The sequence below is a fragment of the Canis lupus genome, chromosome 13 (assembly GCF_048164855.1).
Source record: "Canis lupus baileyi chromosome 13, mCanLup2.hap1, whole genome shotgun sequence".
Taxonomy (NCBI): Eukaryota; Metazoa; Chordata; class Mammalia; order Carnivora; family Canidae; genus Canis; species Canis lupus.
In genome coordinates this window covers 57,279,505-57,301,033 of record NC_132850.1, presented here as the reverse complement: position 1 = coordinate 57,301,033, position 21,529 = coordinate 57,279,505, and the positions used below count along the sequence as shown (strand labels likewise).

Here is a 21,529-nt window from a genome sequence, read left to right as displayed (position 1 = left end):
ATTTATAAACCGGCGGCATTCTTGGAAAATTCGCATATATTAAAATCATGTGAAAAACACATTGGGCTTTTAGGCAAAGCAGAATTAAATTCTTTGCTTAGATAATTATCAGGTTTTTCACCCATATGAATGTCCAACAGAACATTTAAAAGTCATGCAAGGGATCCCTGGGTGGTGCAGCGGTTTGGCGCCTGCCTTTGGCCCAGGGCGTGATCCTGGAGACCCGAGATCGAATCCCACATCAGGCTCCTGGTGCATGGGGCCTGCTTCTCCTTCTGCCTGTGTCTCTGCCTCTCTCTCTCTCTCTCTCTCTCTCTGTGACTATCATAATAAATAAATAAATAAATATTTAAAAAAATAAAAAATAAAAATAAAAGTCATGCAAGAGGTGGGACATTTCCTCATTCCAAGGGGGTGGGTTGGGGGGGGGGTCCCATACATTACATTTCTTTTATCAGCCTCAGCCCCCATCTGCTGTGTGCCAGTAACTCTCACCCACCATCATGCTAACCAAAAATGTCCCTACATTCCCAAAACATCCCTGAAAATCACTGACATATTTAACGATTTGTTTCTGCATGAATTAGTGGAAATAAGACCTCTAAGTTTTTACGAACTAGATTAAATGTAACAAATCACATGCAGTACCAGAAAAATGTTCAAGGTAAATTCAAAAGGTTTATTGCACCAAATGCCACAGAAAAATGGATCAAAATAATACATGAACAAGTTTTAAGAAAAGATTTCTATACATTGGCATTGATATCTATTTACCTGATCAAAAATATAAAGTCCTATCAATTTGTCTTACTGGAGCTTCAATAGTAACAAATCCCAGAATTTTCTCCTTTTAAACACCACTTAAATTTAAGCATATTGCAATCTTGCTTCCAAGATATGTGGTCACCAAAATTTCGATATTTAAAAATTAACACTCAGAGGGGGCTGCTTGATTTAGGTGAAAATTATATTAAAATATCCCCTCCCCCACAGCACAATAAAAAAACAAACGGTTCACATTTACCAAGAGAAGCTAAAGACTTTTTCAATTTAATGGTGAAAGTATGCATGAACAAAATACTTTCAAAAGTACATATTAGTGGGAAAACCCAGACATTTAAAAGAATTTTAGGGTCACTTTATATTCTTTACTTTTATGTACAACCAATTCTAGTGAAGAACCTAAAAAGCTACAGACTAAATTTTTTATAAAATATCAGGACCTAATTATAAGAGCCTAAACAGCAGTTTAGTATCACTTAGCAAGCGGGGACTTTCCTCCCTCCAAAAAAGTTACTTTTGAAAAATACGGTAAGTTTAAAAAGTTGTGATGTGTAAACGGCAGTTCCATGGGATGTGAAAAGATTATAGTTACTTTTATTAAAAAACAGCACACTTCAGAAAAATGGATTGAAGCCTGTACAAAAAGCTATTTAACACTGATAAAAATAAAATACTTTGGAATTATGCACAAGTATGGAAGCTACATTTTAAATTTTCATTGTCATGTTTAAACATACACAATTATCTTTACATTCATATCACTCATCAATTAAAAATAAAACTGCAACATGCTAGAAAGAGGTCCATCACAGTAACATTTACACACTTCTGCTCTGTCATGCCTCACTAGCTTGCTTAAAAAAGCAAGATGCTACAAAAGTTACACTCAACAGGTAAGACTTAAAAGTTGAAGAAACCCTAAAGGTGGAATCCTGTCAACTGAGGTAGTAGTTTCTTTTTTGTTGTTGTTTTTTTAATTTTAATTTTTTTCTTGAGGTGGGCATTGGGGGGGAGGGGATCCCTTTCTTGCCTCTTGGGCTGAGACAGAATGAAGCCACCTGGTGGTGTGAGTGGGTGTATCTCAACGCAATTCCATGAGATTTTTTTTTTTTCCTTTTCCACTTTTGGTAAGAGGTTGAATTTAAGACAAACAAAACTTGAGTGTTATTTAAAGGAGGATTATAAAAGAGCAGCAACATTCTTGGTCTGTTTTTGTAGGCAATAGATGTGAGGATTAGGTTCTGACTGGAATCCTGAGTGTCACTGGGACAACCCCCCCACCCCCCCCATGTGACCCACCTGGAGTTTTCCAACAGACATTTTCCAAGAGAGAGTTTTAGAACAGTAGATTCAGAGGCAAATTACGTTTTCTCAGGCTTTGAGAGGACTGAGCTAAATTTTCATGTATGGAGTTTAGAATCAGCCATTTAAAGCTCAATTTCCCCCTATGTGGGTCTAATTTTCAACATTTTGAATGAAACTAGTTTTGTATCTAATTATTTTCTATGAATCCCTGGAAAGTGGTGAATGAGGGAAAGTGCTCAAAATGTGTAAACAAGGAAAAGGGAAAGAGATGAGGGGAATGCTCTAAACTGGTACAGATGGGAATGATGTAACATCAGCGATTATAATTTATTCACACATAACGAGAAACAAATGATGATGAGCTGAGCCACAGGTGAGGTCCATTCTCTGTGTCTGTGTAACATAACAGCAAGCAGTGATGCCATGGAACTAGGGACTTTAAAACACCAAACCCAGATTTTAGACAAAGGAAATAGGATAAACATAAAAAGGATAGGAAACTTCAATCTTGTAAAAGACAGACATAAGATAAAAATTAAAGATCTTAAAAGCCTTAATGCACCCACTTACATTTCACATCATAGAGAGAGAGAAGGAAGGCAGCAGTTCTAACCTATTCCTAAAGAATTATTAAACCTAATTTTCTCCACTGGTACTGCTGCTATCCTCTTTCAAACAAACAACTCGCATTTGTAAAAGAATAAACAAACTTATGTGACGTGGTGCTTAGAATCAGGATTTTCTCAAATAAAAAATCTGAAGTCATTCTAACCCCTAAAAGGGAAGTTACTTCATAATCTTAGGTATAAAAGGATATATGAGGAGGACTGGAACTAATTCACATAGCAGTGAAAGGAAATCAGAGCCTGGTTATAAGCAACTGTACTCAGTATCTGTAAGGTGTTAACAATGTTCTGATTTGCGAGATTAGCGCCAGTCCTTTCATGATCTAGTTTTTAAGTGTTTTCCTTTACCTTGGATGTCAGTACCTGGTCTGACAGGGTCAGAGGTCACAGCCAGTAAACTAAGTAAAGTTTATTTTAACCTTTAACCAAAAACTAAGGTTTCTTAAAAAGTGAACTATGCTAATAAGCAATCCTTCATTTTGGCAGATTTTGTAATGGGTAAGTTAATTTCTGGAGAGGTGTTTTGAAAAGGATTCAGGGATTAGAAGGCACAGAGATGATAATGTAAAAATTGAGATAATTTATGGATTGTTGGTAAATGTACAAACTAATTCCTTTCATTAGTCATCCTGAACTGCTGCAGGTTCATTTTCCGCCAGGCCAGCTATGCCTTTGAAACTACAAATAGTCATTTGTATTAACTATTAGAGGAAGAAAGTGGCTTCGGCTGGAAGAATTTAGCAACAGAAACACTCTTGAGCTTATAGAAATAACTTTGGTAAATGGCCTCGCTTATAAAGGCTGCTGAAAGCTCTAACGTATGAGGATAAAACATATGGTATCAGACTGTGCACTCTGCTGCTCTGAACTACATCTTGATGAGATGAAGATGCTACATTGATTCCTGGGTTTATTGCACCAACACTCCGTCTCTAACCTACCTGTGGCTGCATCTGCAACAAGGTAAACTCCAAGATGATGTGGAAGTGAGTCCCTAAAGCACCCTCTGCCCAACGGTGGATCCTCTTTCCTGTTTTATGTCAGGCAGTAATTCCTACAGCCATCAGGGCGGAAGATGGCACAATGTGGCTTGCCTGCTTTTACCTTCTGTAAAAAACAAACTCTGCCCTGGAATCCCAGTCCCTTGTTCTGTCTTCTTAGAATAACAAATTGTGCTTTCTCCACTTTGGAGAGCTCCTGCTTAAACTCTGAAACACTGTCCTACCAGAATGGTATGTACACTGGTTACCCCTGCTCCCAAGTCACCTGTTGTTTTGCCCAAACACACAAGGCCATCTGTACCAACAGCTTTGTGTTTAGTGTAGTGTTTATGTCTCCTCCTACCAAAAAGGTCACTCTCTCTGTTGATTCCTGGGTAACAAAAGGCCAAAAAAGTATTCACGAAAAACACAAATGCCATTATGTCAAGTAAACCTAAGTCGTCCAACGAGGCATCCACTTGAAAGCAAGAAAACAAAACAAAACAAAGCGGAGGAATGACTTATTTCTGTTTGCTCTTCTCATGCTTTTGACGTCACAAAGAGCTTATTCTTTTCACTTTCAGTTGAGAATCTGATTTTTTTTTTCTTCCAAGGAAGAACTGTCCTGAGCTTTAGCTTATAAGAGTATTTGAGCGACGTAAGGAGAATGAGTACTGGCAATAGCTGTCAACAGAGGCAGGTCATTTGATTCAATCCTGAAGAGTGAAAAAAGAAAAGAATATTAAAGTAGCATGACTTTACTGGAAAGTGTTACTGCTAGGTACTCAGCTTGCCAGATCATTGCTTAAAACTAACAACAAATTAAGAGACGGAAAGATGCTAAACTCGCTCTTTCAATGTAACCTCCCAGGGGCCACTGACCGAAGACAGAGAAAGATGCAGGTGTGCTATGTGTGGGAGGGGGAGACACAAAGCTGTTCTCACCACAGAGGTTGCCCAGTTTGAAGCCCCAAACTTTTCTATACTGCCTGACAAGCTCATTGGGCCGTACCTGAACATCACCTCCAGTGTCTCCTCATTCTAATCCACACTCCTGAACATGTGCTAAGATTCTGTACCTAGGCTCGAATCAGGCTTAGGACAATGGTGAAGGTGGGAGTTTTTTTTTTAAAGACTTGGGGATGTGTTCAACAGGTTATACAATTTAGATCCTCACTAAGCATCTGAGCTACAACATTCTGAGAGCAAAGTGACACTAATAGATACTGAGTCAAGAGACACCATAGCATCAAATGGACGTAGCTCTGGCTGCCTCTTTTCTAGCAGGGGCGGATGCAGCATGGTCACTGGCTAAATGCTGCCAAATGTCCTGAAAAAAATTAGGACTGCTTCAGTCCATGGAATATGTCCTATTTTTTCCCTTGAATTCCAAAAATGAAAAATCAAAAATAAAATTTAAAAAGGTAGCTGGCATTACTTCATGGAATTTTCAATGCTTTCTCCAGTAACGCTGCCTACAGATCTCCTTTCAAGATAGATAAGAAGTTCTTCAGTATCTTTTGTGCTGCTAGCTCTGACGAGGAGAGGAAGGGGCTAGAGTGAGGCTGGATGTGACCACCACTAATAATGCACGAAGAGGACCGAGAGACAAGGAGGGTAACTAAATCCTTATGATCCTTCTAACAGTGTTAGAAGTTGGGGGCCAGGTAAAGATCTTGGAGATGTGCAGCACACATCTGGCAGTGGGAAACCTGGTGATGCAGGACTCAGATCTGAAGCTGGTAAAGAGTTCTAAACAACAGCTCAGAACGACAACAACAGGGACAAGGATGCATTTCAAGTTAACTGCAAAAGCAAATGCCTCAAAAGGGAAAAACCTTTTCTGAATAAAGTATGGGGAAAAAAAATCTATGACACATGACAGGAAATGCCAAGAGCCAAACAATACAGTAAGTCATATCCTGGGTGTGAAAGATGAAAAGTCTGAGAAGAATGCAACGGCCTGAGTCTTGAAATAATATTTTGATTAGCAGGCTTGATAGGGAATTTCAAGGTTGATATTATATACACAGTATTTTCTTGCTCCAAATTAGGGGAATCATCACCACAGGTAAGGGGGTCAATTCACCCTAGACACAATGTCTTTTTGTTAGTTCTCTGTTGAAAAATTAGGCAGAGAGAAACACAAGTTAGAATTTCTTCTCTGAGAGAAATCATGGCAAAGGCCCAACCCTCTGGAAGATAAGCTATGGCATCAGTAACAGTCTCCTCTTCCAAGGGGCTTCTATTGAAGGAGGGGAAAGTACCATCACCCTGCAGAAAGGCAGGTGGCCCCTAAAAGTCCAGGAGAACGCCTTTCTTGTCTCCTCCAGGAAGCAAAATGTTAAACACAAGCTCTGCTGCATGTCTGACAGGTTGTGCCTTCAACATCTTACCGAAATTACTAGAAACGGTAGAAACGGGCAGCAGAATGGAACTAAATTTTTCATATTGAAGCACAAAATAATCCAGGGAGCAGACCAATGTAAAATACCACTAGCTTAGAGTTCTGCATTTGTTTCTGGGTTTGGAACTCCAGTATCAGAGATACGAAGATGGGAAGCAGCAGAGGCACACATGTGATGACTTCAATGGGTCACGGAGGCCCACAGGTTCTGGGTGAGACAGGCTAAGTGGGTCAGTCAGTGGGTGCGGTGTTCGGGTCAGTCCTATCTCAGGGAGAAACAGTAGCACTTCACAGAACTTACCCCAGTACCACACCTAATTCTTTCACATGGACGCGTGTGTGTCCACGAAGATATTCAGACAGCATCTTACTTTTAAGGTACATCTCCTGTAGTCTATCTTCAAGATGCATGATGCACTGTGAAGCCAATAACATTCACAATGAGGGCCAGGATTCAAATCTCTACCAATATTCTAAGAGCTGGAATTCTCTTAATTCATTTCTAAGGACATAGCTATAATCTCATTTCTTCCCCATACACTTAAAAATTTATATAAACCATATCAAACTACTGGTAGGTATAAGAAAAGGGTTTTATAAAACAACAGTTTACTTTTTCTAATGACTATTAAGATTTTCATATATATCTGCTAGTCTTTTTTAAAAAAACATTTTTTAACATAGCTGAAATCATTCTGTACGTGCAATTATTTCTTACTTTTTAAAAACTTTGTAATAATCCTTTCCCCAGGTTAATATTTTTATCAATGTAATTTTTATCATTAAATAATTTTGAAAATGTGAATTACCATTATTTACTTATCCACATGGCAATCTAAATTTTTGCTATTATAAATAATTTATTAGAGAAAGAACATCGTTGTTGTTTTCCTATAGCTCACATTCTTTTGGCAAATACATCCCCAACAGTAAAGTGAATGGAACAAGGTTACTTCACTTTTTTTTTTTTCTCAAGAGTATATTTTAACTGGGTCTTTAGTAACAATAAAGAAAAGGCAATTATTCTCAGGACATCTCTACCCTTGGAATTGTGTCCAACTTCATTTTTTAGAGAATAGCAACCATCTGTGTCTTTCACCAGAGGCAAATGCTTTTGCATTTGGCAGGCAGAGCCATCCAAGCATCTTCAGTAAGACACCTGATGGCTTTGGCAAGGGTAATTCCATCATACATAATTTTCTTCTAGACCATTACGCCTGTTATTTTCAAGGTAAAAAGATTAACAGATGCATTTGAAAATGTTGATCTTGACCATCTGGGCTGATCAGTGACATGGAAAAAGTATCTATTTGAGATCTTTTCAGTTTTTCATTGGCTTAAAATCTTAAATGCAGTGTGTTGAGTGGATGAAAAAACAACTGGTAAGTGACTAAGAGTAATAATCAAAGGGAGGAGGATTTCACCAATTCTCATGAAAATGTTCCTCCAAGTAAACAGTTAAGTGGTAAAGAATCTCCTGGTAAGTTTCAGTTCCTTATGGAGTAAATACAAAGTTTTTAATAAGAGTGTTATAAAATATTAAAAAGAACATTCACATTACATGGCATCCTTTGTTTTAAATGGTTAATTTACAGTGTTTTCATAGTCTCCATGAAAACTGTATGTTGTAATATGGAAATAAAGAGAACATTGGTCTATATGGAACTTGAAATCAAATCATTTAGAACTTTTTTTTATAAAAGGTTTGATTATTATTAGAACTGCTTTGGGTTTTGCCCTCCTCTTTCTGGGATTTTATTCCTGAGATGAATTTCTTTAATTTTTAACTTCTGAAATTTTAAATAGCTACTTTCTCCTCATACTGACGGCTCTAATAGTCATTTACTCATGTGTTCCATTCAAGTGATTTTTAAGGAGAATTTTAAACTGCAGATGAAATTTTCTTTGACCTCGATTTTGTCAGGTTAAATAAGTCATTCGTACTATTAAGTGGTTAAACATACTTATGTACAAATGAAGTAAAAAGAATTAGCTACAGTAATTTATTGCTTGAATAACTAAGATGTCAGATATGATAAGAGCTATGTATTACAGGATAAAATATGAAAGTTTGGTGTATGCTTATAACAGTTAAAAAAAAGTATAAAATCTAATACAGCTTTCTTTCCTTACAGAAAAAGAAGCTTCAGCCTCTAAATCAGCATGATGCAGCCTGCTATTAGGAAGAAAAACTGCCTGCAAATAATAGAACAAAAGTAAGGTCCTCATAACCCATAAGTGCTTCTCACATTACCTGGCTAGGACAGAGGTCCTGCAAGAGTCCAAATAAAGATTTTGGTAGCTAGTAATATTATTTCATGAAACTAATTATTATTACCAAACACACAAATAGTAGCTGTTTCCTGAGAACTCATAACATGTGATGCTATTCCAAGTGCTTTACCTGAATTTCATTTTCATAACCATACGAGATGAGCTCTATCATTTCCTCAGCTCTATAGATGTAGGTATTGAGGCTCTGAGAAGTCACACAGTTAGCAAGTAGCAGAGCTTGGATTTGACCCTGACTACCGGACTCTAAGGGCCATGCCACAGCCACTGCTGTACGCTGGCTGTTACAGTAGTATCTCATAGCAGCAGGGTGCTTTGCCAGTATTTTAAAAAGCAGAGTCTCAGACCTAACTTTCAGAGGATTCTCACACAGTGCTTGTTATAAATGGGTACTATCTTCGTTTTACAAGTGAGAAAGCTGAGGTTCAGAGACACTCAGGATTGTCCACTGTCACATGACTCATCATCGATGGCAAGGCCTAGACTTTAACCCAGTTGCACTGAGGGGCCTCCCTATGATGCCACACTGCCACAAGTTAGATGATAACCACACAGTATTTCAAATTACCTTCCTGAAGGCCATCAAAGTCTTGACCTTCTGAGGAATGTGGTATAAGTGCAAGTCATAAGGACTCAGGAAACTTACCCCTCCATCCATAATTACTGTAGGTGATTAATATTCAGGCTTCTACTCTGCTATTACATAGCTCTGTATCTTTTGTGGAGGACAGAAGAGAGGAAAGAGATGCTGTGGTGTGGGGGCAGATTGCAGAGGGCAACTAAGTGCAGGGGAAACGAGCAGGGAAGGTGGGCACTCTTTTACCTCAGTGCAAATCCCCAAGGTCAGCTCACTTAGGCTTCTGCTAGCTATCTGCCCTTAAGCCTCTCTTCCACTTTTGAGACCTTTCTCCCTCCCTCTCAAAATGTATTTTCTCTCAGTCTCTCTGCACACACACACACATACTGAGAAGTGTCTGTTTTATATATTCATTCCAACGCCTGGGGGAGAGCTGTTAATCAGTTTCTAGGAGTTTATGGGCTCTATTTGCTTTGTTTAATATAATGTTATGAAGTCGATTTTAAAATCCCATTTGAAAAGGAACTGATACCATCTTTTATGGGTACAGTACTTCAAAATTTTAAGTATTTATACAAATGATATTCCATTTTATCCTGAACACTTTTGTGAGAATGGTCCCTGAGCAAAAGGAACAACAATCCCTTCAGAAACTGGCTTGCTTGATGTCCATCCAATAAAGGAAAACTAATAATGAGTTCTCCAAAGGAAGATTTTAAATTTCCTTTTATGCTTGATCCCTTCCCCATACCTTATTTCCTTTACCATACACCTCATTCAAAAAGATTTTAGTGTCACTGTGTGTTGTTTCATTACAGAGCTACTGTTACCGAAATCTATCCTGTTTGCTGGTTTTATGTTGCACGTTCTATTTTTATTTATGCTAACGTCCAATTATACTAAAAACAAAACATTTGAGTTTGTGATATTATATTCAAAGTATTGTTAGAAGTGTTTTTTTTTTTTTTTTAACTGTATTTCTTTGGTGATATGGGAACAAGTACTTACAAAATCAGCCGGGAGGTGAAGCTTGTAAAGCTGTAAAATGGAGTGAAGTAAACTGGACACCTGACTCGAGACCAAGACATCCTGGCCCAGTTTCATGCTGTCCGTCACTTTCCTCTGACTTGTGGCTACCTGGACACTCCACTTATCCGTGTCTGCAATAATACAGACAGCTTCGGCTATCGGCTCGTCAAGCACTGGATGCTGTAAGACAAACATGGGGGGTCAATGTTCCACAGAACTGCCAAGTGGCACTCAAGATGTCCAGAATGTTTCTGTAATTTCGCATTAGCCTAACAGTTCAGAAGTTGCCAGAGGGAGCTACAGAAATTTAGAGTGTAATAGGGACTAAAATAGGAGTGTCATCAAATCATCATTTAAAATTCATGTGATAAAAGCTGCATTAAAATCTTTTTTTTCTCATACCCAGGAGGTATGCTATCAATGTTGCTAATGTTCATAGATAAGTGAAAAGATATGTGCCCTCTCTACATTCTAGGATATTAAAATTCCTTTCCTTCTGAAAGACTGCAGTCTCCTTTTAAAATGGAGAAAACTAGAATAAAAGGTAGGATTCTATTGCCATTTCTCCAAAACAAGATTAGTCAGGGCAACTTAATATTCCCTTAAAGTTATAGCTTTAATCATTAAGCAGTATTTATTTAGTGACCATGTGCTACAGACATAAATCAACTCTAAAAACCAACTAAAATCAGATGGGGGATACATTTATCTAGATGAGTCCAAAAGGTCAAAGGATGGCTACTGCTGAGCAACTTAAAATGCAATGGATAGAGCAGGTCGACATCTAGTAAATGGTACCATAGGGCAAACCTGGTAAACATTAAAGCAGTCAAGGAAAAGGGCCTTTAAAATAACCACAACAACAAACACTAATATCCTGAAACTGATCAAAGTGCAACTGCTTCACCACCAGCACCTGGAATCAGGGCAATGTGGCTCACTGGGGAGGTCATGGATGGAATATTCTCCAAGCTTGAGTTACTTTAGAAGGCTGAAGATCCAGATATGATAACAAGGAGGGACTGAGAAGTTGGCTCAATTATTTTAAAGGGAGAAACTTAATAGGTACAAGAAATGTAAAAAAAAAAAAAAAAAATCAAACATGAAAAATGAGCACGAGTCACTTTTAAATCACTGGATCAAAGAGGAAAGACTAAAGAAGGGCCAAGGGTTGAGACAAATCAACAGGCATCTGTGAGTCTGTGAGCCCGTTCCTTGAAGGAGGGCTCTGAATCTGTTCTGCCTGAATTCTTAGTCCCTAGCATAGGACCTGGCATTTGAAAAATGTTACTAAATTAAAACGAGACAGGTTAAGTACAAGCAAATGACAGAGCTGATGAGCACCCTGCACTCTCTAAGCATGGTACTGCTGGACTTCTATGGTTTGCAGGTTCCAGAATGCAGAAGAACCAGATGACCATTTACAGAAGAGTACCTTAAAATACCTGAAGCATGACATGTTCTTAGGCTACTAAATACCCAACACAGAGCTCCCTGAATATACCCACAGGGCAACCCAATGTCTCCATCTAACCATATCATTTAGTAGCCAATCGCTTATTTACTGAAGAATAAATTTTTAAACAAGATGAAAATAGAGGAAAATGTAAATAGTTAAGGGAAAAAAGAGAAGTGTACATTACAGAGAGAAAAAACATCATGAGCAACTCCTTTAGTTACAAGTTAAGGGGTGCCAAGGATATTGGTGGTCCCATCCTTGACCTGGTCTAAACTTCTATGGGGTCAGAGAGTTGAAGCTTAATTAAGTTCCACTGATTCTGGAGATTTCTGATACATATCTTTCCAAGGAAAACACAACCCTACTAAAGAGATTTGGCTTATGATTTAGCATATTATTCAGTCACTAAGCTTTCAGGATTTAAAGAGCTCTGAGATCCAGAAGACCATGTTTGGATTTATCACAGAAACACACACCCATACACACCCTATGCCCTGGTATTCAATTTAAAATTCCTCTTAGGAAAGGCTCTACTTTTAAGACACATGTAGAATTACAATAAACAAAAACAGTATGTATGTATGCTTCGTTTTATTACTAACTTTTTCTTATTGGCTGTATCTTAATCATAGAAGTAATTAACAGTGAAAATTGTCAGGGCGATTTTTTAAATTCACAATTTTATCAGGTTCACATGTACACCAGGGTACACACAAATACATACAGTTGGCAGCAGCAGTAACATACGTGGAGCAGTACATTTGAGAAGTACTTTAAGAAATGCTGTAAAACCTAAGACTGAATGATTCAAACACCTACTAAAAGTCTGCTCCATCCCTCTGCTATTCTTTGGGCTTTGAGTTCGGGTATGGAGACTAGCTAGGAAAAAAGAAATGGGCAGGAGAGGCAGGGTATGGCTGCAACCTGGTGGAGACCTTGGCCTTCTATGGATCTTAAGAAAAGAAAGATACAATATGGAGAGCTATCAGCTAGCTGGGCAGGTACTTTACTTAGTGAGATTCCTCTTCTTAACGTTACAAAACCCTTTAAGGGTTTGAGGTGGGGGGGCACTTTGTTAGTTTGACTATTGTCAGAAAACAAAACAAAACAAAAGACCCCGTCATTTATTTGCACTTTTAGAAGTTCTCCTCCTGACCATTAGTGTCTGAGATTAAACAGGACCTCTGATACTGCAGTTTTGAATGAAAATCTGAAGGAAATACTAATATCAAAAACAGTCACTTCCCCTTAAGATGCTTGTTTGGCTGAAAACTTTATGAACCTTAGGGACACTGTTATGCATCATCAACTCTCCCTTTCTCTCTCAAATTGAAGAGAATCAATTTCAAAGTAAGCTTCTTGCCCACAGAGTTCATGAAATGAGCCTGCAGTATGTTTCTATATTCTCTATAATCTGAGACCCATAAGTGCTGCCCCCTCCCACCCTTACAGTGCCCACACCCTGCTGAGCACACACATTCATGACCCAGGTGGCAAGACAGGGCTGCCAGCCCTCCTGTCCCCACTGCCCTCCTGCCACCTCTTCCAGACAGCTGCCAGCGTTTCTGTGCCTTTCTCAGAAACTTGATCAGACAATGAGAAACTTCTGACAGAGACTGGAGGATGAAAGAACACTGGAGATCAATAGAGAGCTGCAGGCGAGGGTTAGGATGGACGGCCAATGTCCATCTGAGGAAGGAAGCAGCAGCAATAAAAGCCAATTATCTTTTTTGCCTTGCTCTGCTCTATGAGACTTAGGAACAGTCATTTATTTAGCTCTACTGTGTCAATATCTCATTTATCCAATCTACTTTCCTGTGCAGTTTTCTCAAGATAAAGTGACAAATGAAATGCTTTGTATTATAGGTCTTTAAAGGTTTCTCAAATGTCCTTTGGCTATTGTATTTTGTTGAATCATCAGATTAGGTCTGGTTAATTCATAGCCACTAGGGATGTGTGGGTCTATTTTCTGGGAGTGTTGGATGTCTAGGACATTCCAATTTCAGGGTTCTGGATCAGAACTCTGAGCACACAAAATATGCTGCCTTGGCTTATATACACATGACTTCTGCCTAACTTAAACTTCCAGAAACAAGAAACGTCTACAAGGTTTGAGTAACCAGAAGAGCCAAGGTTGTGATATTTCAATGAAGGGCAATGATAAGACTACTGCAAAGGCTCTGAAGTCAGACAGGACTGGGCTTGAATACCACCACTGTCACTTACTAGCTCTGGGACCTTAGAAGCTCATTAATCTGGGCTTCAGTTTCTACATCTATAAAATATGACCTAATTCACAGTTTCTGTGACGTTTAAGTGAAGTTTAATTCATGGAAGCTTTCTGTGGGAAAAATGTGTATGAAATTTGTGGCTCAGATACTTAGTTGCCATGTTCAATTTGCTCTCTTATACCACCCCCAACTATATTAATCATGCCCACTAAATCCTCAAACTTCCTAGAATGTCACATTTTAGGTTATCATTTCCTTTACCAACTAAAAAACCTACGCTAGCACCTATCACCCATCACCCAAACACCTAAGTTTAAACTTTTCTTTTTCCATACTTAAAGCTCTTCAGAGTGTGGGCCATATCCACCTATACATATGTACTTGCAGGACTCTCCAAGAATCCCCTTCTCCTACAGCTGGGAGGGCTCCTGCCTCTTATTTCAGGCTGTTCCCAGAATGTGTTCCCTGCTACCATCTAAATGTTTCAGTCTTTCAAGGACTGGACTTGGGTCCCACCCCCATGTCCCCACCTCACTCCACCATAAGACGTCTTTCCCACATTCACTCCTCTTCCTTTGACTTCTGAGAGCTTTTACAATCTACATTTTGACATTTAATTACATGGTCTTAACTTGTTCTTGATTTCACATGTTTGTCTACTCAGATTACATAAAGAACTCAAGGAAAGAAATCACATTTTATTTTTCTTCTGTAGCCTCTGAAATGAGCATAACAAAATACTAGGCATGTGCTAAGTATCTAACACATGCTGGCTCTGCTGAACAATTCTCTATGCAGATTGCTTTATTTTTGGATTCAGTCCAGTTCCTATTAAGTCATCTGCACATTTATTAATATATTTCTTTTCCATGTACCACATTTAAATGACTGCCATTTCACATAATCACCTATTTTTAACTTTAGAGCAGGAAAATACTATTCTCACATATAGGCCTCCTATAACTACTTATTAATTCATCATGCCATTTTTCCTGTGGGGCAGCCAGGAACACAGCACTGCTCTACAGACAGAAAACACTGAGGACAAACAAACAAACAAAAAAAAGAGCTTATTAAGTATCAGTCAGAATACTGGTATGTCAGTCAGAAATAGAAGCTAGTAACTCATGCAAGCATTTCCAACTTTTAGCTCAGTGAGTCTGCCAAACCCTCCACTTTGAAATCCTAAAACTTTGTCAGGGTGGAAATCCCTTGGAAGATAAGATTGCAAGAAGTGTGAATGACAGTCTCAACCTAATGTCAAAATAGGAGAAAATACAGTTGCCTCCATTATGACTTTGTTAAGAAACTTCCCCCATCTCTACACTATTGGCATTGCCCAATACATACTCTGAGCTGACCCTTTATCAATCCTCAAAAATGTCCAGCTCACAGGTATATTATAGACAGGAGTGTGGACTTCTGTCTCCTAACCAGCTCTAAATATGCACACTAGTTATAACAGTGCAGGTTTGATTACCAGGGATAAGCCACTGAGCAGCATCTTTCAAACACAGAGGGAGCAGGTGATTTATGTTTCAGGCAGTTGGAAGTGCCTCCCTGTATCTTTTATTTCTCTCTGAAATATTCTTTGTTTTTTTTTTTCCTCTCTGAAATATTCTGAATAAAACATAAGCAGCCTTGGCATCATTTCAGTGTCAATTTGGTATTCTATAGAAGGTAATTCCAGTATATTTTAGAAGTTTACTAAACTGAACTTGAATAAGAGGATGCCACGTGACCAAATGCCTTTCAAAAGAGTCACACCATTATGTTACAGCACCATGACTTAGTATTAGCCTTTATGTAGCTTCAAGTAAGGTCTTTCATTAGTCCTACAAAGACAATGAGATGAAAACTAATGTAGTAAGGTTCACCGTGTCAGCACCTGCTCTTGGTTAAATGTCCTCAGATTCTCCTTTTTATTCTTCTACTTCATTAGAAGTGAAGGCCCACCTGCATAACTATATCCTCCACTGCCCTAGAACTGAAGACTTAAGCAATGGAACATCATCCTGGGCCACCTCACCCCACTTCTGGAGGGCTGAGAGCCACATATAAGGACTACAGCCATATATGGATTGCTGACTGGTTTTGGTTTGTTTTAATATAACCAAACAAAACCCAAAAAAACCCTTCAGTGTCACAACCATTCAGAGAAAAGGAACCTGGCTATCACCATTTTTAAACACTTCCTCTGCTCTATAAAATCATGCACAATACCGTCTTTTACTAAATGCTCAGCATCTAGACTTTCCTGCCAGCGGTTTTACCAAGAAATGGGATAGACAGGACCTCCTGTGTGGCAAAGCCAGCTCTGCCTGCAGGTTAAGAAGATGCTCATTGATGCAATCAGCCAGAAGAATCTTGTTTCCTGAAGGAGTCACATCATTCCCTATGCTCACTCCCTACTGACTCCCTGGCACAGACATCACTTCCACGAGGTCCTCCCACGTGTCTGGCGCCTCCCACTGCAATGGACTCTACCACACTGTTTTTACTGCTTATTTACTTCTTTGTAATTTCCTGTTACAGCTTTTAAACTCCTGGAGGACAGGTGCCATATCTTCTCTTGGGCTGCTTACAAGTTTTCTGTGTTTTTGACGTCCTGTAGCTTAAGACTGGATTTGTTTGTATTTACCCTTACTTGGAACTCCATGTGCTTATGTCATCTGAAAAATGGCAGTCATTCTTTCTTCAAATATTGTCTTCCATCACTTTCTCTGTTCTCACCTTCTGAATGAGCTACAAAATTTTCTCATTCCTGGGGCACGTGGGTGGCTCACTGAGTTAAGCGTCTGCCTGTGGTTCAGGTCATGATCTCAGGATCCTGGGATCGAATCCTGCATTGGGCTCTCTGTTCAGCAGTCTGCTTCTCCCTCTCCCTCTGTGCTCTTTCTCTCAAATAAAGAAAATGTTTAAAAAACTTTTTCTCATTCTAGCCTCCATGTCACAAATTCTTTTTTTAATATTTCATTTATTTATTCATAGACACACACACGGGGGGGGGGGCAGAGACACAGGCAGAGGGAGAAGCAGGCTCCATGCAGGGAGCCTGATGTAGGACTCAATCCCAGGTCTCCAGGACCATGCCCTGGGCCAAAGGCAGGCGCTAAACTGCTGAGCCACCCGGGCTGCCCCATGTCACAAATTCTAATTCTCTCCAGCAGTATTTAATCTACTCTTCTCTTTAACCTAGCCCTTGGGATTCCATTATAATGGCCATATTTGTCGCTTTTAGAAGTTCTTTTTAAGTCCTTTTACAAATCTAAATAACCGCTTATCACAACATCCCATCTTTTATTAAAGTTCCAATTCCTTCTTTTTTATGACCATAACCATTTTAAACACAGTGACTTAATAGTTATTTCCGATTGTTCTGGGAGTGCAATTAGTCCAGCCTGTATTTGCTTACTCTCCCTCATCATTTCCTCATACATGGTTCGTAATGTCAGAACATGAGCCTGTCTTGTTGGGACTGTTTTATGTGCTGTGTGTCTTGGAAACAGGTTCAATGGCAGTCACTAAAGGTTTATGAGTTGAAATAGAGTGGAGAAGAGGGAAAGCAGCTACAGGTGTCTCCTAAGCTGGTGGTTAGGAAACTGTGCGATGTGCTTCCTTCTACCAGAGTCCTAGAGGTTCAAGGTTTCTGGATTTATATTTATCTCTTGGACAGGGATTCCCAAGTCACTAGGGTGGAATAAATCTGGACCTCCAACCCACTCACACAATGGGCCTGGGGCTTTGATTTCTCATTTCTCACAGGTGACTTTATTTTCTCCCACCCAAGCTTCCAACTTGTTCCTTTGCTGTCTCACTGTTTATGGCTGGGGTTTTCTAGTCCCCCTTTCGTGGAAGGATAGCTCTTTGAGGCTCCAGGCTTTATCTAAGGGGCTTAGCTTAGTTCCAGGTCCCAACCCTTAGGTGCATATGAGACCCCATCGTTCACTGGAGTAGATCTTAGAAACTCAGGACCCAATTTCTATGTCCTAAATTCAGACTGAAATCCCAGAAGGCCATGGTTGTATCAGCCCAAGCTTACTATTCTGGCACAAAAGGATTTGCTTCTGGCACAAAACGATTTCCACTTTATTTAATGCACAGGTATTATAACAATAGGGCTGGGTGGGGATAGTATTATATTACCCATCATTTCTATAGTTTTAGCAGGGAGGCACACCGTTTGCAGTAGCACAACATGGCGTTGGAATCCTCCCACTTCACACTTTGACCATGGCTGTAAACACAGCACCTAGCACATAAAAGGTACTCAGTACATATTTTCTGATAGGAGGTAAATCTCCAAATCATGACTCTCCTTCTCCTCCCCAGAAGCCATGTCCAGGCTCCTTGCCTCATTTTTGGCCAAATAATGACTACCTGATATGCCACCATCAGAGATTTCTAGTTTATGTCAAGCAGACTGTTAACATATGAAAATACTGGAAGAGGTAATTATATGATCTCATCATAACCCTGTGAGCATTTCTTTATCAGAATTTTTTCTCGTGGAAACAGGTTCATTGGCAGTCACTAAAGACTTATGAGTTGTAATCAATCAGTATGGACCATGGACACTGCTGAGGAATCCTGGTAGATATACCAACATGGGGGCTCTGAGAAGCCCAAAGACATCCCGAAGACATAGGGAGCTAGGGAAGGAGGGGAGGATCCAATGGGGTGGTGGTGTGGGAGGGGCTACAAAGGAAACCTCTGTCCTTCTGTGGGTCTGTGCCTGTGGCTGTGATCACCAGGCTCACTAGGCTGACACCCAAGTTCAGCCTTGTGGATATAGTACACAACCTTGGGCACAGCTTAACTATCAGGCCTGTCACTTGCTGAGGAAAGAAACAATTTGAAGTCCAGGAAAGGAGCTCAAGGTCAAGAAGAATCATCAGATTAAAATCATGTGATGATGTACAGGACTCCAAAATAAAATGCAGGAAGGTTGATAGCTTTTTTTTTTCTTTTTTAACAAAGAATGGCATAGATGTCCAGATATTTTGTTCATAGTGAACAAATTTAAGAAAACATCAAAAGTAGCCATGTGTCTAATATTAACTAAATGCAAGCAAACTGAAGCCAAAGAGACTTATAATAAGCTTTTTATTCTCCTTTAGGTAAAGAAAATGAACACAGAGCCTTTAAAGGCATCATGTCTAAACACATTACTCTTCCCTTTTAGTTTTAAAAGACTGTCATTTCTCTTTTCTTTAGAAGAAACAGACAAACCAATCATTATAGTTTTAGCCGTAAATGTACGCTTCTAAATCCAGTTCTGCAGGGAACAGTCAAGCTAACATCACCGAGCCCTTTCTAGGGGCACAGGCTGACGTGCTGGAATACAGAAGAAATCGAGTCTCCCTTCTCTGCTCCATGGGCCTGGAGCCCAGGTGGTAGAAAAAAATCCAAAACTGAACAAAGGTATGGTGCAACGTGCTAAGGAGCCCGTAGATGTAAAGTTCCACCTGGGGGCAACTCCAGCCAAGCAGTTTATATTTTACTCTCTTCAAAGAATGGGAATCTATTAGAGAAAAAGAATAAATGACCATACTCAGGGGTTAGCAAGAGCCCTTTGTGGCACTGTACGAGATGGCTAGAAGGGGGTAAAACTGCACACAAGAATTCTAGCTGGGAAGGCTAAGGGGAACTTAAAGAAGACTAAATTGCAGTCACTGTGAGAAGGAGATAGAATCAATAAGATTTCAGATTGGAGTTGGCAATGCCCAGAGATCAGTGTTTCTTTTCAAATACTTAAAAAAAAATCACAATCCACAATAGGAAATACATCTTAACATCGTAACTCCATGTATATTCTTATACATGTGTGAACGCATGTGCCCATAAACACATGTGTGCGTGCACATGCGCACACACATACATACAGATTTTATGAAACAGTAGACAGTGCTGTAGGCCCAAGGCACTGTCATTATCATCATCCAGCACAGGAAAGCGGTAAGAGGTGTTCTCAGCAGATTTGTCCCACATGCATGTTTCCTTTGCAACACTACTGATTCTAAGGTTGTTGTTGACTTGAGGCACCTTAATGCTGTCTGTATGACTTAAGCAATGATTTACAGTTTGATGCGACTTACTGTTCTTTTGTAGTCTCCCTGGTTGATTACACTGCATGGCATAATTAGGTATTCATATGCATATATCATAGCCAAGCTTTTAGCAAAGCTCCTTATTGTGCTACTGATTTCTGCATGGTATTTCTGGAGTCAATCTGTTGCTACTCTTAAAATTAAATGAAAGAAGCTCAATACCCAACTGTTAACTTTGTTTTATACCTTATTCTGTAAAATGCCTGAAGCCTTGGAACACAGTTTTTTACAATGCATTACAATGTGATGTTGTTTTGGTCATGATAACCTACCCTGTCGTTAGCCATTGTCCTGCTCCTTGTGATTTCAAAGGCAAAGAGAAATGTATGCTTTTAGCAAAGAATGAAGTGTATGTGGGTTCTGTTCCACTATCTCCAATAGGAGTTTTCTGGTAAACTCATTTGCAAAGCACTTTCACATATATTATTAGCTAATATTTATTGGGCATTAGTAATGTGCCAGGCACTGTGCTAAACACTTGATATGCATTATCTCTGAGTCTTCAAACCAGAGCTGTAAGTACTGTTCATTTTACAGAAGCTGAAACTGATGCTTAGAAGAGTAAAGAAACTTGCCTGAGGCCACAAAGCCATTAAGGGGTGAGCTGTGATTCAAAATCAGGTTTGTCTGTCTTTAGAAGCCAAACTCTTAACCAGTGGATATTTCAACTGCTTTCTCTAAATACATTTTTTTTTTTTTTTTGAGGCTTAGTGATACCAATTGGTTTACTGGGCTATCAGCAGATGAATGGTAACACTAAGACTTGAACCCCAACCATCAATGCTAAGCAGTGGTCCTCCCTCACTACCCCATAATTTAATACCCCTAACACGGCAGCAATATTCACAGGCAGACAAGCACACAGGAGGAAAAAAGAAGAGAGAAAAAGCTACTTGAGGGTCATAGATACAACAAGAAGCTGTCTCTCCCACTTTAACACTTAAGAGTCAAAAGGAAAATAGAGAAAGAATGCACATTCAGATATGGCAGGGGGAAAAAATGAAACTAAATATTACTTTAATTTAAGGCAGCTGTATAATCTACATGCTAGGAGACAGAGAAACAGTTCAAATGACAGAAAAAAGGTAGTATATGGATTAAACAAGAACACGTGTTTAAATATTTAAGATCATCACAATCTCGATATGGAAAAGCCAAAAATAAAAATGGAAATAAAGTTAATATATATTTTATAAGATCGGGATGAGGAAATGCATAAAAAGAAATTCTTAGTATTGGGAGCTCTAGAATGCAATCCCTCAATGAAAGAAGAAATTCCATGAACTAGTCCATCATGGTTATAAATGTGCACATTTACATTTTACAATCCACTCATGCATAGGCCTAGAAAATAGATCAATAACTTAAATCAATTGCTTTTAAATAGTTAATAAAAATCCTTTGCTAAAAACAATTACGAATATCAAAGCCCAACGAAGTCTTGATGAACACTAAAAATTATTAACGTCCAAAAAATAGGTTTTTGAAACAAGTAAAGCAATTTATCACAATCTTTTCTTCCTCAACAAGTTATTACTTCAGTTCTAACTGTGGTCATGTATATTTGTTCTTGGATCTTTGCTAGTTTCTCTGGCAACATACTCAAGAATTTAAATAATTACTAGACTTTACAGAGTAAATTCAATAGAATATTTAAAAAAAAAAACACCCTATTTTCCAACAAATATTTGTAAATGATGGTTAAAAGTAAGGTTATTTTTATTTAAACG

At 38.9% G+C, this 21,529-nt stretch overlaps 2 protein-coding genes across 7 annotated transcripts in view; one reads left to right on the top strand and one right to left on the bottom strand.

Annotated features, from left to right (window-relative positions):
* SPMIP2 (sperm microtubule inner protein 2) overlaps positions 1-21,529 on the top strand; it is a 125,323-nt gene that overhangs the window by 92,307 nt on the left and 11,487 nt on the right. The window contains exons 5-6 of one of the 3 annotated variants that reach the window (XR_012006211.1): positions 8,237-8,317; positions 20,337-20,398. Coding sequence is in view for 2 of the 3 variants with exons in the window: in XM_072773787.1 (XP_072629888.1) it covers positions 8,237-8,284 (48 nt within the window). In the remaining variant the exon portion in view is untranslated. Of the gene's footprint in view, positions 1-8,236; positions 8,411-9,788; positions 10,401-20,336; positions 20,399-21,529 lie in introns of those variants that run through there. The other 2 variants (XM_072773787.1, XM_072773786.1) reach the window with 2 other exon arrangements.
* The window catches only part of FNIP2 (folliculin interacting protein 2), a 132,279-nt gene continuing 111,408 nt past the window's right edge, over positions 659-21,529 (bottom strand). For all 4 annotated transcript variants that reach the window (XM_072773783.1, XM_072773785.1, XM_072773782.1 and 1 more), the window contains 3 exons: positions 9,979-10,179; positions 6,403-6,518; positions 659-4,410 (listed from right to left, as the gene is read on the bottom strand). In XM_072773783.1, coding sequence (XP_072629884.1) covers positions 4,332-4,410; positions 6,403-6,518; positions 9,979-10,179 — 396 coding nt within the window. In that variant the 3' untranslated portion in view covers positions 659-4,331. The remainder of the gene's footprint in view (positions 4,411-6,402; positions 6,519-9,978; positions 10,180-21,529) is intronic.